Genomic DNA, 20,503 nt, shown 5'->3' on the forward strand with positions numbered 1-20,503 from the left:
CTGCTGTATGTTGTTTTATCCATTTTTGGAAATATACTATAAAAAAAAAAGTGTCCCTATGCAGTACTTCTTTAGCTTGCATTTGTAACTTTGCTGTTGTTAGGCAACATTTGCACTCGCTGGACTTCTTGAGGAAGACGCAACATCTTCTGACAATCATGTTCTGGACAATGCGTGGCGAGGAGCTGAAGCGTATCACTTCTTCTTGCTTGCTCAAAGGCAACTCTATGAAGGTTACACGGAGAATGCCATGCACACGGGTAAATAGACACAGTGCAACAGTACAGAATACCACTTTGGTTCGTTCACAAGCGCGTGTCCCTTTTTTCCTGACATACTCCCCGCTAATCAAAAGTGGAGTCAAATACAAGCGCTATACTTCAATAGTCCCTTTCCTTCTTGTTACCTTTTTTGCTTTGTGACACCAAATAGCAGTTCTGCCACCTTCATGTTTATGCATTTATTTACACACGTCATTGCCTCAGTGGTTATACCCTAAAGTGAAGTTATTTTAGATGATTTGTTTTTACACATTTAAAAAAATGATAAAGGTAATTTAGAAGTTATAATTTAACACTTTAAATTAGGGATGTCACAAAACACCCAACTCACGAGATGAGATGATACAGATTGGGTCCATGAGAACAAGATGAGATGAGATTTTAACATTCATGTTAAGAAAAGTACAATAAAAAAAAACCCATGACTGGATAAACAATTTAACAGTCATTAAACAATGCATCTAAATGCGCTCACAGGCGGCTCCGTCTGGTGTGACATAAAAAAAAAAGAAACAAAAACGACAGAATGAAATTAATTTATATTTGTAAACTAATTTGTTTTGCTTTTCATGTTTTTTGTTCACTTTTTGTCTCCCAAAGTGTCCATATAAATTCCATCATGGCCACCACCCATCCACCCCCCCAAAATACGCCTACTGCCACTAATAGATTAGTCTTGTGGGAAGCACAGTTGTTCTTCATAATATAAAGCAATACCCTGAAGTTTGTCATGCTAAGATCACTTATTATTATTTACACCAAGCATCTACTGTCAATCAATGTTTTGGTAGCAATGAGACAAGCAAGCTTACACAGTTAGCCTGCAGTGCTAATCAAACATTACGTATTGTTTCTTCCATCTTTAAAGCCCTTCACCTCCGTGAGTATGAGGACATCATCCCCGCGGTGGAGATCTACTCTCTTCTTGCTATCTGTTCAGCAGCCAGCATGGCCTTTGGCACCTGCTCACAGGCCTTCATCAAGCTGGAGTCTCTAGAGAGTCTGGACCGGGAGCAGCGGCTGCTGTATGAAGATCTGGCCATGGAGATCTTCACCAAGCATGCACCAAAAGACAGCCGCAAGCTAGACGCTGCATCGGAAGGGTGAGAAACTGAAGAGCGCTAGAAGATGATGGGCCCAGCCTAGCCGCACAACTCATATTATGGAATCTAAGATGCTTTGGTAACATAAGCACGCAACTCAATGCTATGGTAGTTTAGACTAGGTGTTACTAGACACGATTTAGGTCAATCAGGAATAATGAAGGAAAGCACCTGGCAACACAAACATGCAGCTAATTTGCAGTATGTGATTTCATGTCTTAAATTCACACTAATCTTAAAGGGGACCTATTATGCTTTTCTTCTTTTGTGACCTATAAATGCTGTTACAATGTTGGATTGTCGTATTAAACGATACCAACGTCAGTTAATGAGGTTCGCACATTTGGAAAGTAGTTGTGGACGCTGTTTTACAGAGTTGTTTTTTTTTTTTTTAACACCGAGTTCCATTGATGGCAGTGCAACCCGAACTTCCTTATGTTGGCATGCCCAAGCACCCCCGCTCTGTTCACGGTGTCAGCACGTCGAGCAATGGCTCCCAGGAAATGTTTGCTGGGGTGTGCGTAAAGAGGCAAGCATCAGGCAGAAGTGGTTGGAGTTGCTGATTCCCGGCCAGCGAGAGAAAAATGTGCTCATCTGTCAGCGGCACTTCACACGGGACTGTTTTGTGAACATGGGCCAATACGAAGCTGGACTATTCGCCAAACTGTTGCAGAAGTCTGACGCCTTTCCAACGTTACTTGGTCATGTTGAGGAGTCAGAAGAGCAAGCTGTAAGTAACAATTTATCAGTGTCCTAACTAAGTAATCAGACAAAAGCGGTTCAGCAGCTGTCTGGTAGTCCTTGGGAGCGCTTGGGAGTGTGACCAATGACAGCGGAGTGGGCTCAGCGGGAGGCGTACCTGGAGGACGGCCGGGGTTGGAATAAATTACACAGACCGTTTGGGCGGGAGGCAGGAAACACTGCAGGAAGAGGTGCAGACTCTGGAAGATCTGGAAAGCTTTCTGTGCGGGTTATCATGTGTAGCTGCTCTATAGGAGACCAGAACTCAATACAAAGACATGAAAATGAGTATAATAGGTCCCCTTTAAACGTTGTCTCCCATCATCCTCCCTGACTTTTTCCTTTTTCTCTTTTAGGGTGGTGGAAAAGTTACCCACCTGCATCGTGACGGGTCTGCCCATCCAGGACTACCACTTTTGGATGTGCAGCGAGTGCAAGCACTGTGCTCAAAGCCATGAGATCAGCAAATATAACTACTGCCCGCTTTGTCACAGTCCGGTAGGATGAATCTCATTTCTCTCTCATTTTTAAAAATTGTACTTATTGTTATCACAGAGGGAAAATTCGGTTTATTTTTTAAAAATGTAATTCAGTATATTTTTGTACTGTGTGTGTTATTCCATATAAAGCAATTGGCATACATTACTACATAGAAAAGAGAGACCATAGTGAAGGTGCAGCACGGCTGTGTGCTGTCTTTCTCTCGAGGGAACCTCGAGTCCCAGTTGCCACACCTGTTGAAGTGTTTCGTCATGTGTAAGAAGTTACTGCCATGTGCAGTGCTGCTGCCCGTACAACGCGTGGAGAAGAGAGACAATGTGTTTCTTCCCCCATCTTCAAGAGCTAATCTAGAAAAAAGAAGAAAACCTTGTTTTTCCTCCAAAAAATGACAGCACAGCATCTTCTTATCCCGACAGGTGTTTGTACATTTTTTGTGAAATTCATTTGCTCATTTCAGGACAGGTGTACAGGGTAAAGTACGTCTTGAGAAACAAGATGAAGTAATGGCAATATGCGACAAAGAGTTTTACCATGCAGGCCTGGTGAAATAAAGTAGGACTATTGCACCACACCCCCCCCCCCCCCAAAAAAAAAGACAAATCAAGCGAGATTAAATACCTGACACATCATTTTACGTGTGTCAGGTAGGTACATTTTCAGAATGTGTGTATGTTCAAAGACATCATTGATTATTACCTTCAGTGGATGTTGATTGTAAATGACTTTTTAGCTCTTTGGAAAATAAAATGTCACATTTTGATGCAATTGTATTTGTTTTTTCATCATAAACTTATTTTCACACATACATACATACATGGTCCATAGAACAAAAACAAACCTCAACAACAAGACACAGTAAAAGATGGCTATCCTTGCTACAGTATATAAGTTAAGGCACCGATGTTTCCACAAACTAGAAACGACCCTGACTGAGCTTTATGCAGGATTGGTATATAAGATGCTGTTTCCAGAGCATGTTGGCCTACACATGCATACATGTGTACATGAGGGTCCGTAGCACAGCAGCACAGGTTGGTACAGCGGCCTGAATAAAGATTTGACTTTTTCATTTTGAGATTTTATTTTTCTCAGATGGTCCGATCTTTAAATATTTTCTTTTAAAAAATAGTTGCAGATGGTCCCCTTGATGCTTTGTTTACTATGACCTACCTATCATAACGCTCTTTGTCTGCCATCTGCTGGCAACAAATGGTATTTATTTAATAATAAATACGCCTATACAAATGATGATTGCAGCCATTAAATGTTCCAATTCTAAATTATATTGTAGTATGCATAAAAAGTACCTGTTCATTAATTTCAACTGTCACACCAATTTAATCTCTCTAATCTGACAAAATCTTCTCTGCAGTATGCACAGATCAATACATGCATTATTTTAGACTGGATCACCAGACCACTGCACCATACTGAGCTGCTCTTTACAACATTTTGCGCCTCATTTCTTGACATCTGGTAAATACTGTACTATTGTGTGTGCGCGCGCAAAATAACTTGTGAAACTTATGTTTTGGGTATGTGTTGAAAGAGTATGTAATGAACACTTAAACCACACGAGTGTCCAATGACATACAGTAGGCAAATGGCATGTCTTAGATTGTATCTTGTGGGCGGATGTATGAGCCGTGCGTAAAAGATAGTCCTGCTCATTGCCGACTGGACCCTGCAGTCCACCCAGCTCTCCTCAGTAAACTAGAGGACACCTGCAACTCATGCTCAGGTAAGACGCAACCTTTTCTGCCACTTCTACATCTACGACAAACGGCCGGCACTAGATCGACGACTTTGAACTCAATTACGCACACATTGAATTGATTTAAAGCGCCATGATAGGAATCATTCGTCATTGGTGTTTCCACTAATTCTGTTGAGTCATACATACACCTGTCTTAGTCGCGTACATGTGTCAAATGTGACCTTGGCGCTACATTCACTGCAACGTGACCGCTTTTACCGCGCGTAATTTAATCCCAGTAAGACAATGTTCTTCCGTTGGAGAAGTGACAGCTTGGATTGGTGTCTGTCGGAAAAGCACTCACCCACGCCTGATTTGCACTCTACACGATAACACTGAAACTACATTAAACAAACGAACAAAAAAATAAGAACAAAATGAGATTATTTTATTATGTTACAGTAATTTATCTTTAAAAATTAAAATTGTAAAATGCCATTTTGTACTATATTCACATTGGAGCTGCTTCTACTGCTTGGGTTATATTTTTTAAACTACAGCCATTCATGAAATATAAGGAACAACTGTAATACCCCATCATTTGGACAATGTCATAATGTAGACTTTAGTAGCTGATTTTTCATACACGTGGCCATGAAGATTGTGCAGATGTACCAATTGTAACTAGGAGTGGGCAGATTGCTCCAAATAGTGATGGTATCGATAATGTCAGTATCGGATTGATACTTGAGTGATGATGCCGATATTTGTCAGTTTCTCTTTTCTCTCTTACTAAACACGTTAGTTTTGTAAGTACGTATTTAAACGTCACCCAAACATAAGTGTATATAGTACGTTGCGAGCCCGCCAGCAAATGGTGAAAAACCACAAGTAATTGATACGCCTGTTAAAATGTCTTATTTTTGACACACAGCTTGCCCCCAAACAAACCCTCCTGCTAGCTTGACGGTGCCGTTCTCCGACAAATTCGCATCAACTTTTGCAATAAAAGTGACTGTTGTAATTAGTGTGGCACCTTGGTTAGTCATCATTCATTTATTCCAGAAGGTCCAACTCTAAATGAAATGGATGCTAACCGCATCTGTTTTTTTTCCAAAACAATGTAAATGTTGACACAAAACATGTTTTTGTAGTTTTACAGCTATAGTTTTACATGCTGAAAACAATTGGAAATGATGATTTAAGGTTACATTTACCTTTGTTGAACATGATTCTTGACGTGACTGTCCCCAAAGACACGATGTGGCAGCCAGACACCACACCGACACCATTTTCCTGTCTTGCCATGAGCTATTTTTTAAAAATTCAATAGTGTCTCCCACCTCAATGACCCAAAATGCAGCCATAGAAAGAAAGTGGTGTCTCACTGCCACATGGTGTCTTTGGGAACAGTCATGTCGTCAATGAAGGTAAAAGTAACTTTAAATGTTCATTTATCCCCTTCATTCATCATTTATATGCATTTAAAATTGCTTTATGCATGTAAAACGATAAAAACGTGTTTTGTGTTATCAGTTTTGAGAGTCAACCACTGATGATATAGACGGACGACATATTGTATGCTAACCAGAAAATGTATGCAAACCGAGGCAAAATTTTGGTCACGCTAACCAGGGCGGGTGCTAACCGAGGTTCCACTGTCTTAGATTAGATCTAGCTTCAGAAGCCTTCCCTTCTCTCTTCAATTGCCATTGTTCACTCACTGATTAATGTAAGATGATTAATGAACCGATCTGAGTTGCATCATAGCCAAGTTATCCAAGCCGCGTCTTCATAATCCAACACCACTTGTTTGTTCCAGTCACGATTTCAACTCATATATGAACTTGTGTTGACCTCGCTGCGTGTTTTCAGGCCAGATTGACGGTTAAAGCTCGTGCTTCTGTAGCTAAACAAACTTTTGCATCTCACAGCAACTATGGTGCGTTCAGGGACTGCCGAACAAGTGACAAATCTCAATGCTTGATGAAAAAAAGATCGTCAGTGAAGAAGAAAGATATAAACAGGTAAAGGTTGTGGGCTTTTCAAAACAGTGGTACATACTGTATATGCTGTACATGTTACCTGTACTATCACATACGAACAAATGATAGTGAATGAGATGTTTGTTTGGTTCTCATTACACGTGTGCAAGTGTGAGTGGTAGTAGAATGTACTGGTTCTTCAACAGGATGCCACAGAAACCTATATGTTAACCTGAAACATGTCAGCTGTGATGTAACGCTCCTCAGAGAGATTAGGTGACATACAGGAACCACTCATTTGTGTGTGTGTGCAGGCGACAAACCCTGTGAGATTTCTACCCAGCTTGTATTCCATCATGGTGTATGGACAGATTCTTCACCAGCACCCTCCTGATGACTGCTTCATCGTCGTCAACGTCGGAGGTTTCAAGCAAAAATTGGAGCACAACGTTCTTAATCGCTTTCCACAGACCCGCCTGGCACGCCTTCTGTGCTGTAACTCCAAAGAAGCCATCCTGGAGCTCTGTGATGACTTCATCCCTGCAGAAATGGAGTATTATTTTGACCGCAATCCACGTTTTTTCTGTTACATCCTCAACTTTTACCTGACCGGCAAAATGCACCTGGTGGATGGTTTGTGTGTGGTGTCCTTCTACCAAGAGATCGAGTATTGGGGTATCAAGGACCGCCACCTGGACTTGTGCTGCAGCAGTAAATTCCAGGATCTCCTGTATGAAGCCGGGGACTTTGGCTGGGATCAGGGCAGTGATGAGCATCAGCTGTACGGGGCCGACTCCTTCAGTGAAGAGCTGTCCGCTGTAGAGCAGGAAGTAGATACGTTCGGAGGCACCTGGTGTGCCAATGTGCGTCGGAATGTTTGGGTCCGCCTTGAGAATCCTTCGTACTCGGCTTCGGCCAAAGCCATGGCTGTTGCATCACTGAGTGTGGTTCTGGCGTCCATCGTGGCCATGTGTGTCCACAGCATGCCAGACTTCCAAAAGGTGGACCACAACAACAAAGAGGTTGAAGACCCAGTGCTGACTTTCTTTGAGAACCTCTGTGTCCTCTTATTTTCTGCCGAATTTATTCTTCGTCTGGTTGTTGCACCGTCAGCCAGGAAGTTCCTACACAGCCCTCTGAACGTCATCGACTTGATTTCAATCATGCCCTTCTACGTGACCTTGGCTTTTGATGTGGGCCTGGTGGATGAAGGCGATAACTCAGAGTTGGAGAACGTGGGCAAGGTGATGCAGATCCTAAAGTTGATGCGAGTGTTCCGCATCCTAAAACTGGCTCGCCACTCGGCCGGCCTGCGCTCTCTCGGGGCCACACTGCGACACAGCAGTCGGGAAGTCGGCCTCCTTGTACTTTTCTTGTTTGTGGGAGTCTCCATGTTCTCTGCACTCATCTACTTTGTAGAGAAGGAGTCCCTGGAGTCAGAGCTGCAGACTATCCCGATTGGCTGGTGGTGGGCCACCATTAGTATGACCACAGTGGGATACGGAGACACTTTTCCTGTTACTCTCGCTGGGAAGCTGGTAGGAACTCTGTGCATTCTCTCTGGGCTGCTTATTGTGGCTTTGCCCATCACCAACATCTTCAACAAGTTCACCAACTTCTACCAGAAACAAAGGACGGTGGACCAGATGAATCCAGGACCATTAACCAGTCAGTGAGAGCATGTTCCACTTACAGTACTTACTTACTGGACGGAACGCTATCATCATCACAGTTAGGAGTTGATCATGAAACACGAGCACAGATGTTGCTTTCATTTACATGAAAGTCTTAAATAGTTGGAAACCAGTCTTATTTACAGTACAGTGGTGTGAAAGTGTTTGTCCCTTCCTGATTTTTTTTTTGCATGTTTGTCACACTTAAATGTTTCAGATCATCAAACAAATGTAAATAACAGTCAATTACAACACAAAATGCAGTTTTTAAATGAAACTTTTTATTATTAAGGGAGAAAAAAAATGTAAACCTACATGGCCCTGTGTGAAAAACCTAATAACGGGTTGGGCCCCCCTTTAGCAGCATCAACTGCAATCAAGCGTTTGTGATAACTTGCAATGAGTCTCTTACAGCGCTGTGGAGGAATTTTGGCCCACTCATCTTTGCAGAATTGTTGTAATTCAGCCACATTGGAGGGTTTTCCAGCATGAACCCCCTTTTTAAGGTCATGCCACAGCATCTCAATAGGATTCAGGTCAGGACTTTGACTTGGCCACTCCAAAGTCTTCATTTTGTTTTTCTTCATCCATTCAGAGGTGGACTTGCTGGTGTGTTTTGGATCATTGTCCTGCTGCAGAACCCAAGTTGGTTTCAGCTTGAGGTCACCAACAGATGGCCGGACATTCTCCTTCAGGATTTTTTGGTAGACAGCAGAATTCATGGCTCCATTTATCACAGCAAGTCTTCCAGGTCCTGAAGCAACAAAACAGTCCCAGACCATCACACTACCACCACCATATTTTACTGTTGATATGACGTTCTTTTTCTGATGTGCGTCATTACTTTTACACCAGATGTAATGGGACACATACCTTCCAAAAAGTTCAACGTTTCTCTCGTCAGACCACAGAGTATTTTCCCAAAGGTCATCAAGATGCTTTCTGGCAAAATTGAGATGAGCCTTAATGTTCTTTTTGTTCAGCAGCGGTTTTTGTCTTGGAACTCTGCCATGCAGGCCATTGTTGCCCAGTGTCTTTCTCATGATGGAGTCATGAACACTGACCTTATCTGAGGCAAGTGAGGCCTGCACTTCATTGGATGTTGTTGTGGGGTCTTTTGTGACCTCTTGGGTGAGTCGTTGCTGCGTTCTTGGGGTTAGCCGGACACTCCTGGGAAGATTCACCACTGTTCCATGTTCCATGTATTTGTGGATAATGGCCCCCACTGTGGTTCGCTGGAGTCCCAAAGCTTTTTCACACAGGGTCATGTAGGTTTGGATTTTTCTTCTCCCTTAATAATAAAAAGTTTCATTTAAAAACTGAACTTTGTGTTAGGTTGAGTTGTCATTGACTAATATTTACATTTGTTTAATGATCTAAAACATTTATATCTGACAAACATGCAAAAATAAGAAATCAGGTAGTAGGCAAACACTTTTTTACACCTGAAGAATGTGTCAAGCATGGGTAAGTGCTATTAAATTCTCTTAACCCTAAAGGATTTACACCATTTAAAAACTTTTTTCAGTGTGGCTGCATCATCATGCTGCACCTGCACGGATCACGCATTAAGAATTCATGGGCTCCTGAGAGTTCTTTTACTTTTAATTGTTGCTTCCTGCATTTTCTGTGTGTGTGTGTGTGTAATTACCTTGGCTATGACTGATATCGCCACGTGTTGCAACAGAAGCTGCTAAACAAGTACTACTACAAAAGAATTGTTGGATAGAAATGGAGTAACATAGGTGGTAATGCTTCTAAAATAATATATATTACATTGCAATATACAGTGGCATTTCAATTATTATGTATTTGTGTAAAAATGATTTTAAAATATATTCTATGTAATTAAAACGCCCAAGACCTTTCTGCTAATAAACCATACCTTAACCCTATTAGATGCCTGGTACCCTCTGCAGTTGCTGTCAGTTAAAACGGAAACAATAGTTTAGTTGAGTCACTATAGTGACTGTTTAGCTTAGCATAGCACTGACTGATAAAACCTGATACTGACAGAAATACAATACAGTATATAATGACATATTTCCATATTCTTACCCTTTTTTCATAAATAGCTTAGCAGTGGATTATCGTATCTACATCCTGTTCCACTTCTCTTTCATTCCTGCCATTCTGTTGCTGTCCGCATCGCTTATTGATCCTTGTGTCTTGTTTCCACATGGCTGTATTTAGTTTCCAACGCATTTGAATTTTTTAGTATGAGAATGAGCAATGATCTCCTAATCAATCACCCTGCGTGTAAAAGTTCGCTTTCTCTCGTGCACTGTGGCTGTTCCGCATAAACGGCAGCCACACAGAGTGGAGAATGGGGAATTTTCCACATTGAAGCGCATACCTGGCAACGCTCCCATTTGCCCCAGGAAATGTAGAAAACTGGAAAGGTTTACAGTCATCCCTCATTTATTAGGGTTAATTGATTTCAAACCCGAAAGTGTATTTCCACAAAGTAGGATTCCTTATTTAGTAATCGAATATTTTCAGAGATAAGAGTTAAGAGAAAACCTGTATATGACCTTCTAAATGTGTTTTTTTTAAACATTAAAGCCCTTTAGATATTAAATAACATCCCTAGTTGCCTTTACACTCATATTACCCAATATAGTAGACAGTCATAAAAAATAAGACATAAATAAGACATAATATAGACACACACACATCAGTGTTGCCAGGGATGCTTACTATAAGTGACTTTGAGCTTATTTTTTTAAGTCGCTAGCAAATTCTCAATTTCCTTGTTGTTTCGGGCTTGTTTTCAGAGAGCTTGTTGCTTGTTTCTCTTGCGAGACCTGGCAACACCGACCCCGAGCCTACGGTTTGTTTCATTTCATATGCTTACTACACACTTATATAGTAATAATACTTACATACTTGGACATTAAAATCACACACATTTTTACACACGTAAGTTCTTACAAACAACCACTAACCTGTGAAAACACTACAAGTTGTTCAGTGATGATGACGCTATGTTAGGTACGCATACACAGGCCTTTGTTTTTGAATGCGTAGTCACAGGCCATAGTCAACTCCGAAACAGCGAGGAATCGTGATATGATTTTTTTTTCAATATATTTGGAAAAACCGTGATGGAGTGAAACTGCGAAAGTCGAATTTTCCGAAATTAAAGTTTAAGACTGAGACTTGTTTCTCTTACACCTATTGTGTTGTCGCTATCATGAGCATTTTTGTACGTCTCACCAGAATGTGGTACAGACATCGTCACACATCTCATTATCTGACTGCAATAAATTTTGGGTCTGTATTAACCATCCATCATCATGTGACGACTCCTTAGATGGAAATGAATTACTCTAGCTTGTGATCCTGTCCCTTACATTTAAAGGACTGCATCATCAGCAGTCACCTTTGATTATTTGCTGCTTCCGCCATTGCCCTTCATTTAGTTCATTGTCCACACTTCGGAGTGCACAGTCAGCAATACCTGTGGTCATCTTGGTGTTGTTCAAGGACTGCCAGGTAGTTAATGGCACAAGGATGCTGAGATGGCATTTGGATATCATCAGGCCACTCACATACAGTAGAATGACTTTGGGGGAGAGGCAGAGTACACCTGACTGGTCACCAGCCAATCACAGGACACAAACACCCGTTGACACTCGCATTCCCTCCGATGGACAATTTTGTCTCCAATTAACCTAAGATGCATGCTTTCCGACGTTTGTGAATCCACGCACGTATGGGTAAAGCATGCAAATTCCAGTTGTCCACGCCAAGACTTGAAACCAGAGCCACCTGACTGTGATGCCAACATGCTGAAGACATGCTGCACTGTGCTGTTATAATATAATAATAATTATAATAATAGTAATAATAATACATTATATCATACATTCAATCATTATGGCACTCATTGAAATACTTGGAAAGTCACACCTACAGTAAACAGTCCTGGAGTATTTTATAAAGAGCATTTTACTGTTAAAATAAATAATAATAATAATAAAAATACATTCCATTTTAGAGACAAAAATATATTACAAAATATATTAATAAATAAGCAAAATTATTAAACACCATATAAATAGAATGGAAAATTCTGTTTTTGCAGTGCACAAATCCTTCAGGTACACCCCCCTTCTAGCCCCCCCTTCCCTCCACCTCAATACACTCCCACAACTGTTAACAACGTTTTTTCCTACTTTTTTTCCAACTACAGACAGGTGCTCCAAAATATTTCACAAGCTCCCCTTAAATTGCATTTGACTTAAATCCACATTTACACAATTAAAACTCTCAGTCACGAAAACAAATGAACAGCAGCTAGCAGCCACCAAGTAACGTTAGCTTATTAGATCACACACATTCGTTAATGTGGCGTAAATAAAGTGATGCTATAGCAGCATACCTTTCTCTTTGACCCGTTTCTCCTCTTCTTCTTTCCTCTTCTTTCTAAATTGTGCACCTGTTGGCTTTGATTTCGTCTTTTCCATGTTTTGTTGACAAATTAACGGCACTTTTATCATCTCCCACCGTCATCAAACAAGCAGTCAAGGCGAAACCAACTCATATCGACTCACAGTTCCCTCCTTTTTATTTCACATTTTCGTAGTAAAATAACATGTTTCAGACTCTTGGTCTCCAATATAATTATTTTATATAATATTAGCAATTAAGTATTTTTTTTTTAGCACTTACTGTTGTAATTTACATTTTTTTTACCTTGTAATTAACCTGAGGACTGAGGCCCAGTGGCACCCGCCCCCTCCCTGCTCCTTTGGTTTAATCCACATCGCGTGGTGAATGGTTGACCACCTTTAAGCAAGGAGTTGATAATCCCTTTATATGACTTATTGTGTGTTGTTGTTATCCAACTGTCAGTTGTTAATGCCCATGTCTTGACCCTATGTTGTTGTAAATTGTAAGGCATTAATAAAATTGAATGAAAAATTGAATGAAAAGTTGATAATTCATAATGCCGTGTCAAGAACATACAAATCTGTTATTTATAAAATCACAAATATTACAATTTGCAGATTTAGTACATGTTCAAACAGCTAAAATTGTGCATAAAGCAAACAATAACCTGTTACCTAAAAATGTCATACAATACTTTTCTACGAGTGAGGAGAAATATGATCTCAGGGAAAAACTAAACTTAAAACAAAGCTAAAAACCCACAGCATTTCAGTATGTGGAATCGAATTATGGAACGGATTAAATAAGGAACTCAAACAAAGCACCGAGATGAGCGATTTCAAGAAACAATACAAGCAGTTGATGTTTGCAAAATACAAGGAAGAAGAGTCTTGATCTTGTTCTATTATGTCTATTTGTATTTATTATTATTTATTATGATACTGATTATGAAATATGATTATTATTTATTGTGATTGCAAGAAAATCCTGAGAGTTATATTACCACATTGCTACATTACTTATCACTTTTGTATGTATTAAAAAGATCAGGTTGCTGTGAATAAATGTACTGCAACATACGTGAAACGGGTGGCGGGTAGGATTAAATAAGATTTGCTTTTGGGACATGTGGGAATTGTTGGATGTGATGTATTCCATTGTAACTTGTACGCTTGTTCAAATAAAATGCAACCATTACCAAATATTTTGAGTAGTGCTGCACAGTTTAATGAGAGTCCATACTAGTGCAGGTTTACCTAATGAAGTGCACTTTCTGTTGTTTGACGTTATACTGCAAATGCAGTGTGAATTATGTGTTACGATGATGTGCTGCATCTGTCACTGTGTCATCGGATGAGTCATCATGAGTCAAGGTAAATCGGAAGTCGACGTGCAGGCGTCACCTGCGTGAACGCTTCTATGTGTCCGCGTCCATTGACTATGCACCTATGTGACAGAGGGGAAAGTGTCTGTACACTGGGGGCACGACGCGGCGTGCAAGACAGCTTCGGTACCTGCAAGAAAGACTGGAGAAAGAAAGAAGGTTATAGCTGCAGCGTTCAAAAGAATTCGACTCCGCTCTTCTACAACTTTGCGTCCACAATGAGGGAAATCGTGCACATCCAAGCCGGCCAGTGTGGGAACCAGATTGGGGCCAAAGTGAGTCATAAAATGTATTTAATATTTTTATGTGTTCGAACACTTGACGGTGACTACGTACAAGACAGGTGATGTGATCAAACATGATTTCAATGACAAATATGAATTTTGACGCTCTCCAACTGTCCACTAGGTGTCGGCATTGTGCAGGCATTGCAAAGCAGCGCCGCCACCAGAGCTAATTAACGCGCAACTAACTGTAAATCACTAATTTGGTATTTTAAACACATTTTCCATGTACATCAATCTAGAAATAATTTACTCTAACTGCCATCCAACTTGAATCTTCCCCTTTTTTGAGGAATTGTACTAATTTACCAATCATAAACTCACTGCAAACGAACGCTAATTTCGTAGTGCTGCTCCAAATCGATTGCTGTATTGGCACACTAACCGGAAATGACGATTGCAATATAGAGTATAAACACCTCCTCTTCTCGCCTTACGTACTGTGAATTTCAAGTACGTAGTTATTCCCACCCCTTCTGTTACGTAGACAAGATGGTGACGATTCCACAGTCACGTTTTGAGTGCAACCAGGTACTGCACTCCGGGTACTGGCGGCGCACTGCAATTTTGTCCCGCTTTGGAACATATTACACACTCAAAAAGTGTGGAAGTGCGCTCATTAAAACATAACCTATGTAGTTTACATACCAATAACTGCAAGTTATTTCTGTTAATATACGTTTGGTACAATATATAGTTGAAAATAATACTTAATTAACAGAAATAATTAGTTTTTGCTCATTTTTGTCATCAAACTATTTTTTTTTAATTATACTTTATTGTTATTTATGTTCATTTTATGTAACCCTACAATCTTAACTAATTTGGAAATACAGTAATCTTTACCAGCACCCCTGATAATTAGTTGGTCTTTCCATCTCACTAAACAACTACTGTGTTTGCCATTTCTTATTATTTTTGTTCACACTTACATATTATCAAACAAATTTAAATATTAGTCAATGAGAACACAACTGAACACAAACCTGCATGGCCCTGTGTGAAAAAGTGATTAAAAGAACACATTAATTGAGATCTATCAGTCTGGCAAAGGTTATAAAGCCATTTCTAAAGCTTTGGGACTCCAGCTAACCACAGTGAGAGCCATTATCCACAAGTGGCGAAAACATGGAACAGTGATGAACCTTCCCAGGAGTGGCCAGCCATCCAAAATGACCCCACGAGCGCAGCGACGAGGTCACAAAAGACCCCACAACAACATCCCAAGAATTGCAGGCCTCACTTGCCTCAGTTAAGGTCAGTGTTCATGACTCCACCATAAGAAGGACACTGGGCAAAAACGGCCTGCATGGCAGAGTTCCAAGACGACAACCACTGCTGAACAAAAAACATTAAGGCTCGTCTCGTCTCAATTTTGCCAGAAAGCATCTTGATGATCCCCAAGACCTTTGGAAAAATACTCTATGGTCTGACGAGAGAAACGTTGAACTTTTTGGAAGGTGTGTGTCCCATTACATCTGGTGTAAAAGTAATGACGCACATCAGAAAAAGAACATCATACCAACAGTAAAATATGGTGGTGGTAGTGTGATGGTCTGGGACTGTTTTGCTGCTTCAGGACCTGGAAGACTTGCTGTGATAAATGGAGCCATGAATTCTGCTGTCAACCAAAAAATCCTGAAGGAGAATGTCCGGCCATCTGTTGGTGGCCTCAAGCTGAAACCAACTTGGGTTCTGCAGCAGGACAATGATCCAAAACACACCAGCAAGTCCACCTCTGAATGGATGAAGAAAAACCAAATGAAGACTTTGGAGTGGCCTAGTCAAAGTCCTGACCTGAATCCTATTGAGATGCTGTGGCATGACCTTAAAAAGGCAGTTCATGCTGGATAAATATATATACACACACACCTATATATATATATAGTATATACAGTATATACAGTATATATCTATATTTGATTTTTTTTTCTGTTTGTCACTTAAATGTTTTAGATCATCAAACAAATGTAAATATTAGTCAATAACAACACAACTGAACACAAAATGCAGTTTTTAAATGAAACCTTTTATTATTGAGGGAGAAAAGTCCAAACCTACATGGCCCTGTGTGAAAAAGTGATTGCCCCCTAAACCTAATAACTGGTTGGGCCCCCCTTAGCAGCAACAACTGCAATCAAGCGTTGATAACTTGCAATGTCACCCCCCCTCTAACTGGGTGTTTAACTTTCTAACAGGCAGGCCCCAGTCAGAGTTCACAATCGCACATCCAGCTCAAGAATTGTGAGCACTGGGACCCCACAGGGGTGTGTGCTGAGTCCGCTCCTCTACACGCTCTTCACCTACGGTTGCATGGCCTCCCAGAACAACACCAACACATCATTAAATTTGCGGATGACACTACAGTCATCGGACTGATCACTGGTGGTGTTGAAACATCATACAGAAGAGAGGTGGCGGACCTCATAGCTTGGTGTCGTGATAACAATCTCCTTCTCAATACAGATAAGACTAAAGAGATGATCATCGACCCAAGAACAAGGGAAAAGGAGCCGCATGGACCCCTGTTTATTGATGAGACTGAGGTGGAGAGGGTGAAAACCTTCAAGTTCCTTGGCACACACATCAGCGAGGACCTCACCTGGTCTTACAACACCCAACAAATTATGAAGAAGTCCCAAAGGAGACTGTACTTCCTGAGAAGACTGAGGAAATTTGGCATGTCCACCACAATCCTGAGTTGCTTCTACAGATGCACTATCGAAAGTGTCCTTACCGCCTCCATCACTGTTTGGTACGGTAACTGTACAACGCGTGATAGGAAGGCACTCCAGCGGGTGATCAAGACCTCACAGAACATTGTTGGGGCAGCCCTCCCCTCACTGCAAGACATTTATAAAACTAGAGTCCTACGCAGAACACACAACCTCATCAAGGACAGCACACATCCACAACACTCATTCTTCACACTCCTACCGTCAGGCAGACGCTACAGGAGTTTGAAGTCCAGGACCACAAGGCTGGCAAACAGCTTTTACCCACAGGCCATCAGGCTTCTCAACGAAGCACTCGCACACGCCGCACGCAACACACGCACACACTCATAGCACTTTATTTATTTATTTGTATTAATGTCTCTTCTGTTGTTGTTGCTTAATTTATTGGTATTTGTTTCTTATGTTCTTATTCTTGTGTTTTCTTTCTTTTCTTGGGAGAATGAACAGAATAAGAATTTCATTGCATAGTATAACTGCCTGTTTTACCATGCACATGACAATAAAACTCTTGAATCTTGAATCAATGAGTCTCTTACAGCGCTGTGGAGGAATTTTGGCCCACTCATCTTTGCAGAATTGTTGTAATTCAGCCACATTGGAGGGTTTTCCAGCATGAACCCCCTTTTTAAGGTCATGCCACAGCATCTCAATAGGATTCAGGTCAGGACTTTGACTAGGCCACTCCAAAGTCTTCATTTTGTTTTTCTTCAGCCATTCAGAGGTGGACTTGCTGGTGTGTTTTGGATCATTGTCCTGCTGCAGAACCCAAGTTGGTTTCAGCTTGAGGTAGGGCTGGGCAAAAACAAACATATTGTTCATATCGATATGAACCGTTCTCTTGTATGTTGACACGGAGATGCGTCTCACTCTGCTGTGTGTGTTGGCGCTCCTTAGCGGGACTGCTGTCCTGCCCCCCTCCGTGCGCCGTGCTAGATCTGGCGACGTTCCAAACCATCTTGGCGACATATTTTCTCATAAGCCTGCAGGTATTTGGTAACATAAAAGTGAAAGCAAAGCTCCTGCTGCACACTGCAATCATTTTTTCACAAAGGGCCATATACATATTCCAGAGAAATGTACTATCTGATGAAGACAGACTATGCATACTACAGACATAGTACTTGCATGAGAGCAGTACTCTTGTGATAGCTTTCTTTTGTGGTTGCAGTTCTGGGAAGTGATCAGTGACGAGCATGGCATTGATCCGACTGGGACGTACCACGGAGACAGCGACCTGCAGCTGGACAGGATCAACGTTTACTACAATGAAGCCACAGGTTGTCATTTCTGAATGTTTTGTCGCTTCCTTGCGATTTCTGACTCGTATCGTTGCTGTTCTTGTGCACAAAGGAGGTAAATATGTGCCCCGTGCTGTTCTTGTGGACTTGGAACCAGGCACCATGGACTCTGTGAGATCCGGAGCTTTTGGGCAGATATTCCGACCTGACAATTTTGTGTTTGGTGGGTTAGTTGAAGGGTGTTGAAGTCATACGTTTAGGTCAGACTGGTTAAATTAAGTATCGCTTCTTCCTGTGTAGGTCAGAGCGGTGCTGGTAACAACTGGGCCAAGGGTCATTACACCGAGGGAGCTGAGGTGGTCGACTCGGTCCTGGATGTTGTGCGCAAAGAATCGGAAAGCTGTGACTGTCTGCAAGGGTACCAGCTCACGCATGCTCTAGGCGGTGGAACCGGATCGGGCATGGGAACCCTGCTCATCAGCAAGATTCGTGAGGAGTATCCCGATCGGATCATGAATACCTTCAGCGTGGTGCCTTCCCCCAAGGTGAGCGAAAACGTGAGTGTGAAGATGTGAGGCTAAAGAGGTTGTGTGCTTTCATCAGGTGTCCGACACGGTGGTGGAACCCTACAACGCCACTCTGTCCATCCACCAGCTTGTTGAGAACACAGATGAAACCTACTGCATCGACAACGAGGCTCTCTACGACATCTGTTTCCGCACGCTCAAACTGACCACGCCCACCTACGGAGACCTGAACCACCTGGTGTCCTCCACCATCAGCGGCATCACCACCTGCCTGCGCTTCCCCGGCCAGCTCAACGCTGACCTCCGTAAACTGGCAGTCAACATGGTGCCTTTCCCGCGTTTGCACTTCTTCATGCCGGGCTTCGCCCCTCTGACCAGCAGGGGGAGCCAGCAGTACCGAGCCCTGACCGTTCCCGAACTCACCCAGCAAGCGTTCGACGCCAAGAACATGATGGCAGCGTGCGACCCGCGTCAAGGCCGCTACCTGACCGTGGCCACTGTGTTCCGTGGGCGCATGTCCATGAAGGAGGTGGACGAGCAGATGCTCAACGTCCAGAACAAGAACAGCAGCTACTTCGTCGAATGGATCCCCAACAACGTCAAGACCGCCGTCTGCGACATTCCGCCCCGTGGCCTCAAGATGTCCGTCACCTTCATCGGCAACACCACGGCCATCCAGGAGATGTTCAAGCGCATCTCAGAGCAGTTCACGGCCATGCTGCGTCGCAAGGCCTTCCTGCACTGGTACACAGGTGAAGGAATGGATGAAATGGAGTTCACTGAAGCGGAGAGCAACATGAATGATCTGGTGTCCGAGTACCAGCAGTACCAGGACGCCACCGCCGAGGATGAAGGGGAAGGCGAGGAGGAGGCTGAAGAAGATTGAAGGCTGACTGTGTCAAGGTCTCATTTGGATTATTTTGAATCTAAGAAATTGGAATTAAGAAATTGGAATTCAATGATGATTAAAAAAAAATTTCAAATGAATCAAAGTGTTGAGTATTTTTAAACATTTAGGATGGAAGATCGGACACAATGTGATTTTAACAGAATGGGCCCATTATGGCATGACTGGATTTCAACCATGTGACCAAGAGGAAGTTCACGTCACTTCCGGCTAGCATAAGATACGGCCACATATACATTCCGTATGTTTGTGCAATAAAGCGCGTTAAAGCGACAGTGCATGTTTAAATTTGCTCCAGCTGTGTGTGTGTGTGCGTGGTGTAATGCATGAACACATCAAATAGTTGAAAACAGGAGGATGAAAAAGCAGTGAAAGCTTATCTCAGCGTCGAAAATGATGCTTCTAACATGTCAATTTGCGTTCTTACACCAAATAGTGTGCATGAATACATTCTTGTATTTGTCCTTCGTTTTGCTGCACTGTTTGGCAAAGTGAGCTCAATAGCCAATTTTCTGTCAGATTTAACACTCTTTATGGTCCGCTAGAAGCTAGCTAGCAAGCAAGCAAGTAAGCCACACTTCCAAGCCATCCGTGGAGCATCGCTTGACATTCTTCCAGGTCGCTGCATTTCACATTTCCACTCGAGAGGGACAACTGGTTAAGTAAATGCTGGAATAGCTGGCTTGTTTGCGTTATTTTGGTTTCCTGAATTGTTTTCCCATTATGATGTACTATTTTAGTAATAGCGTTTTCCAAATTACATATTTGAGCAAGTCGGGCATGCAAGAACAGCACGTGTATGTGGTATATTTGCTCTGATTTTCCATGACTTTTAGGGGGTATACGCCGAAAGTGGCTCAACAAACCCAGGCTTTGTGCTCAAGATGCAACTCAAACAAAACCTAACATCCCCAATCAGACTTAATTGGTCCCGCGACGGTGGTTATCACCTTTGTCAAGCTCGGTTCTCGGCTTTGTGCTTAGTGAGCATTCACATAAAAGGGGGCGTTTATGGTCATACTATTCTAATTCCGCTGAAAAATGTCG

General features: G+C 42.0%; 2 protein-coding genes across 5 annotated transcripts in view; both read left to right on the forward strand.

Annotated features, from left to right (window-relative positions):
* The window catches only part of LOC129192367 (tubulin beta-4B chain-like), a 34,223-nt gene extending 14,788 nt beyond the window's left edge, over positions 1-19,435 (forward strand). For 3 of the 4 annotated variants that reach the window (XM_054796323.1, XM_054796325.1, XM_054796324.1), the window contains 7 exons: positions 104-260; positions 1,150-1,384; positions 2,482-2,623; positions 17,953-18,061; positions 18,135-18,245; positions 18,323-18,567; positions 18,626-19,435. In XM_054796323.1, the coding sequence (XP_054652298.1) occupies positions 104-260; positions 1,150-1,384; positions 2,482-2,623; positions 17,953-18,061; positions 18,135-18,245; positions 18,323-18,567; positions 18,626-19,435 (1,809 nt within the window). Of the gene's footprint in view, positions 1-103; positions 261-1,149; positions 1,385-2,481; positions 2,624-13,757; positions 14,038-17,952; positions 18,062-18,134; positions 18,246-18,322; positions 18,568-18,625 lie in introns of those variants that run through there. The other variant, XM_054796327.1, reaches the window with a different exon arrangement.
* On the forward strand, positions 6,328-8,128 carry LOC129192368 (potassium voltage-gated channel subfamily S member 3-like). The gene is made up of 2 exons (XM_054796328.1): positions 6,328-6,349; positions 6,622-8,128. The coding sequence occupies exon 2, from the start codon at positions 6,664-6,666 to the stop codon at positions 7,981-7,983; it is 1,320 nt and encodes a 439-aa protein (XP_054652303.1). The 5' UTR covers positions 6,328-6,349; positions 6,622-6,663; the 3' UTR covers positions 7,984-8,128.
* Positions 19,436-20,503: the final 1,068 nt, after the last annotated feature.

The sequence above is a fragment of the Dunckerocampus dactyliophorus genome, chromosome 13 (assembly GCF_027744805.1).
Source record: "Dunckerocampus dactyliophorus isolate RoL2022-P2 chromosome 13, RoL_Ddac_1.1, whole genome shotgun sequence".
In the NCBI taxonomy this organism is placed as follows: domain Eukaryota; kingdom Metazoa; phylum Chordata; class Actinopteri; order Syngnathiformes; family Syngnathidae; genus Dunckerocampus; species Dunckerocampus dactyliophorus.

Bases quoted from the DNA above. Each gene is read 5' to 3' on its own strand.
- LOC129192368 (XM_054796328.1), top strand. From the start codon at position 6,664: ATGGTGTATGGACAGATTCTTCACCAGCACCCTCCTGATGACTGCTTC.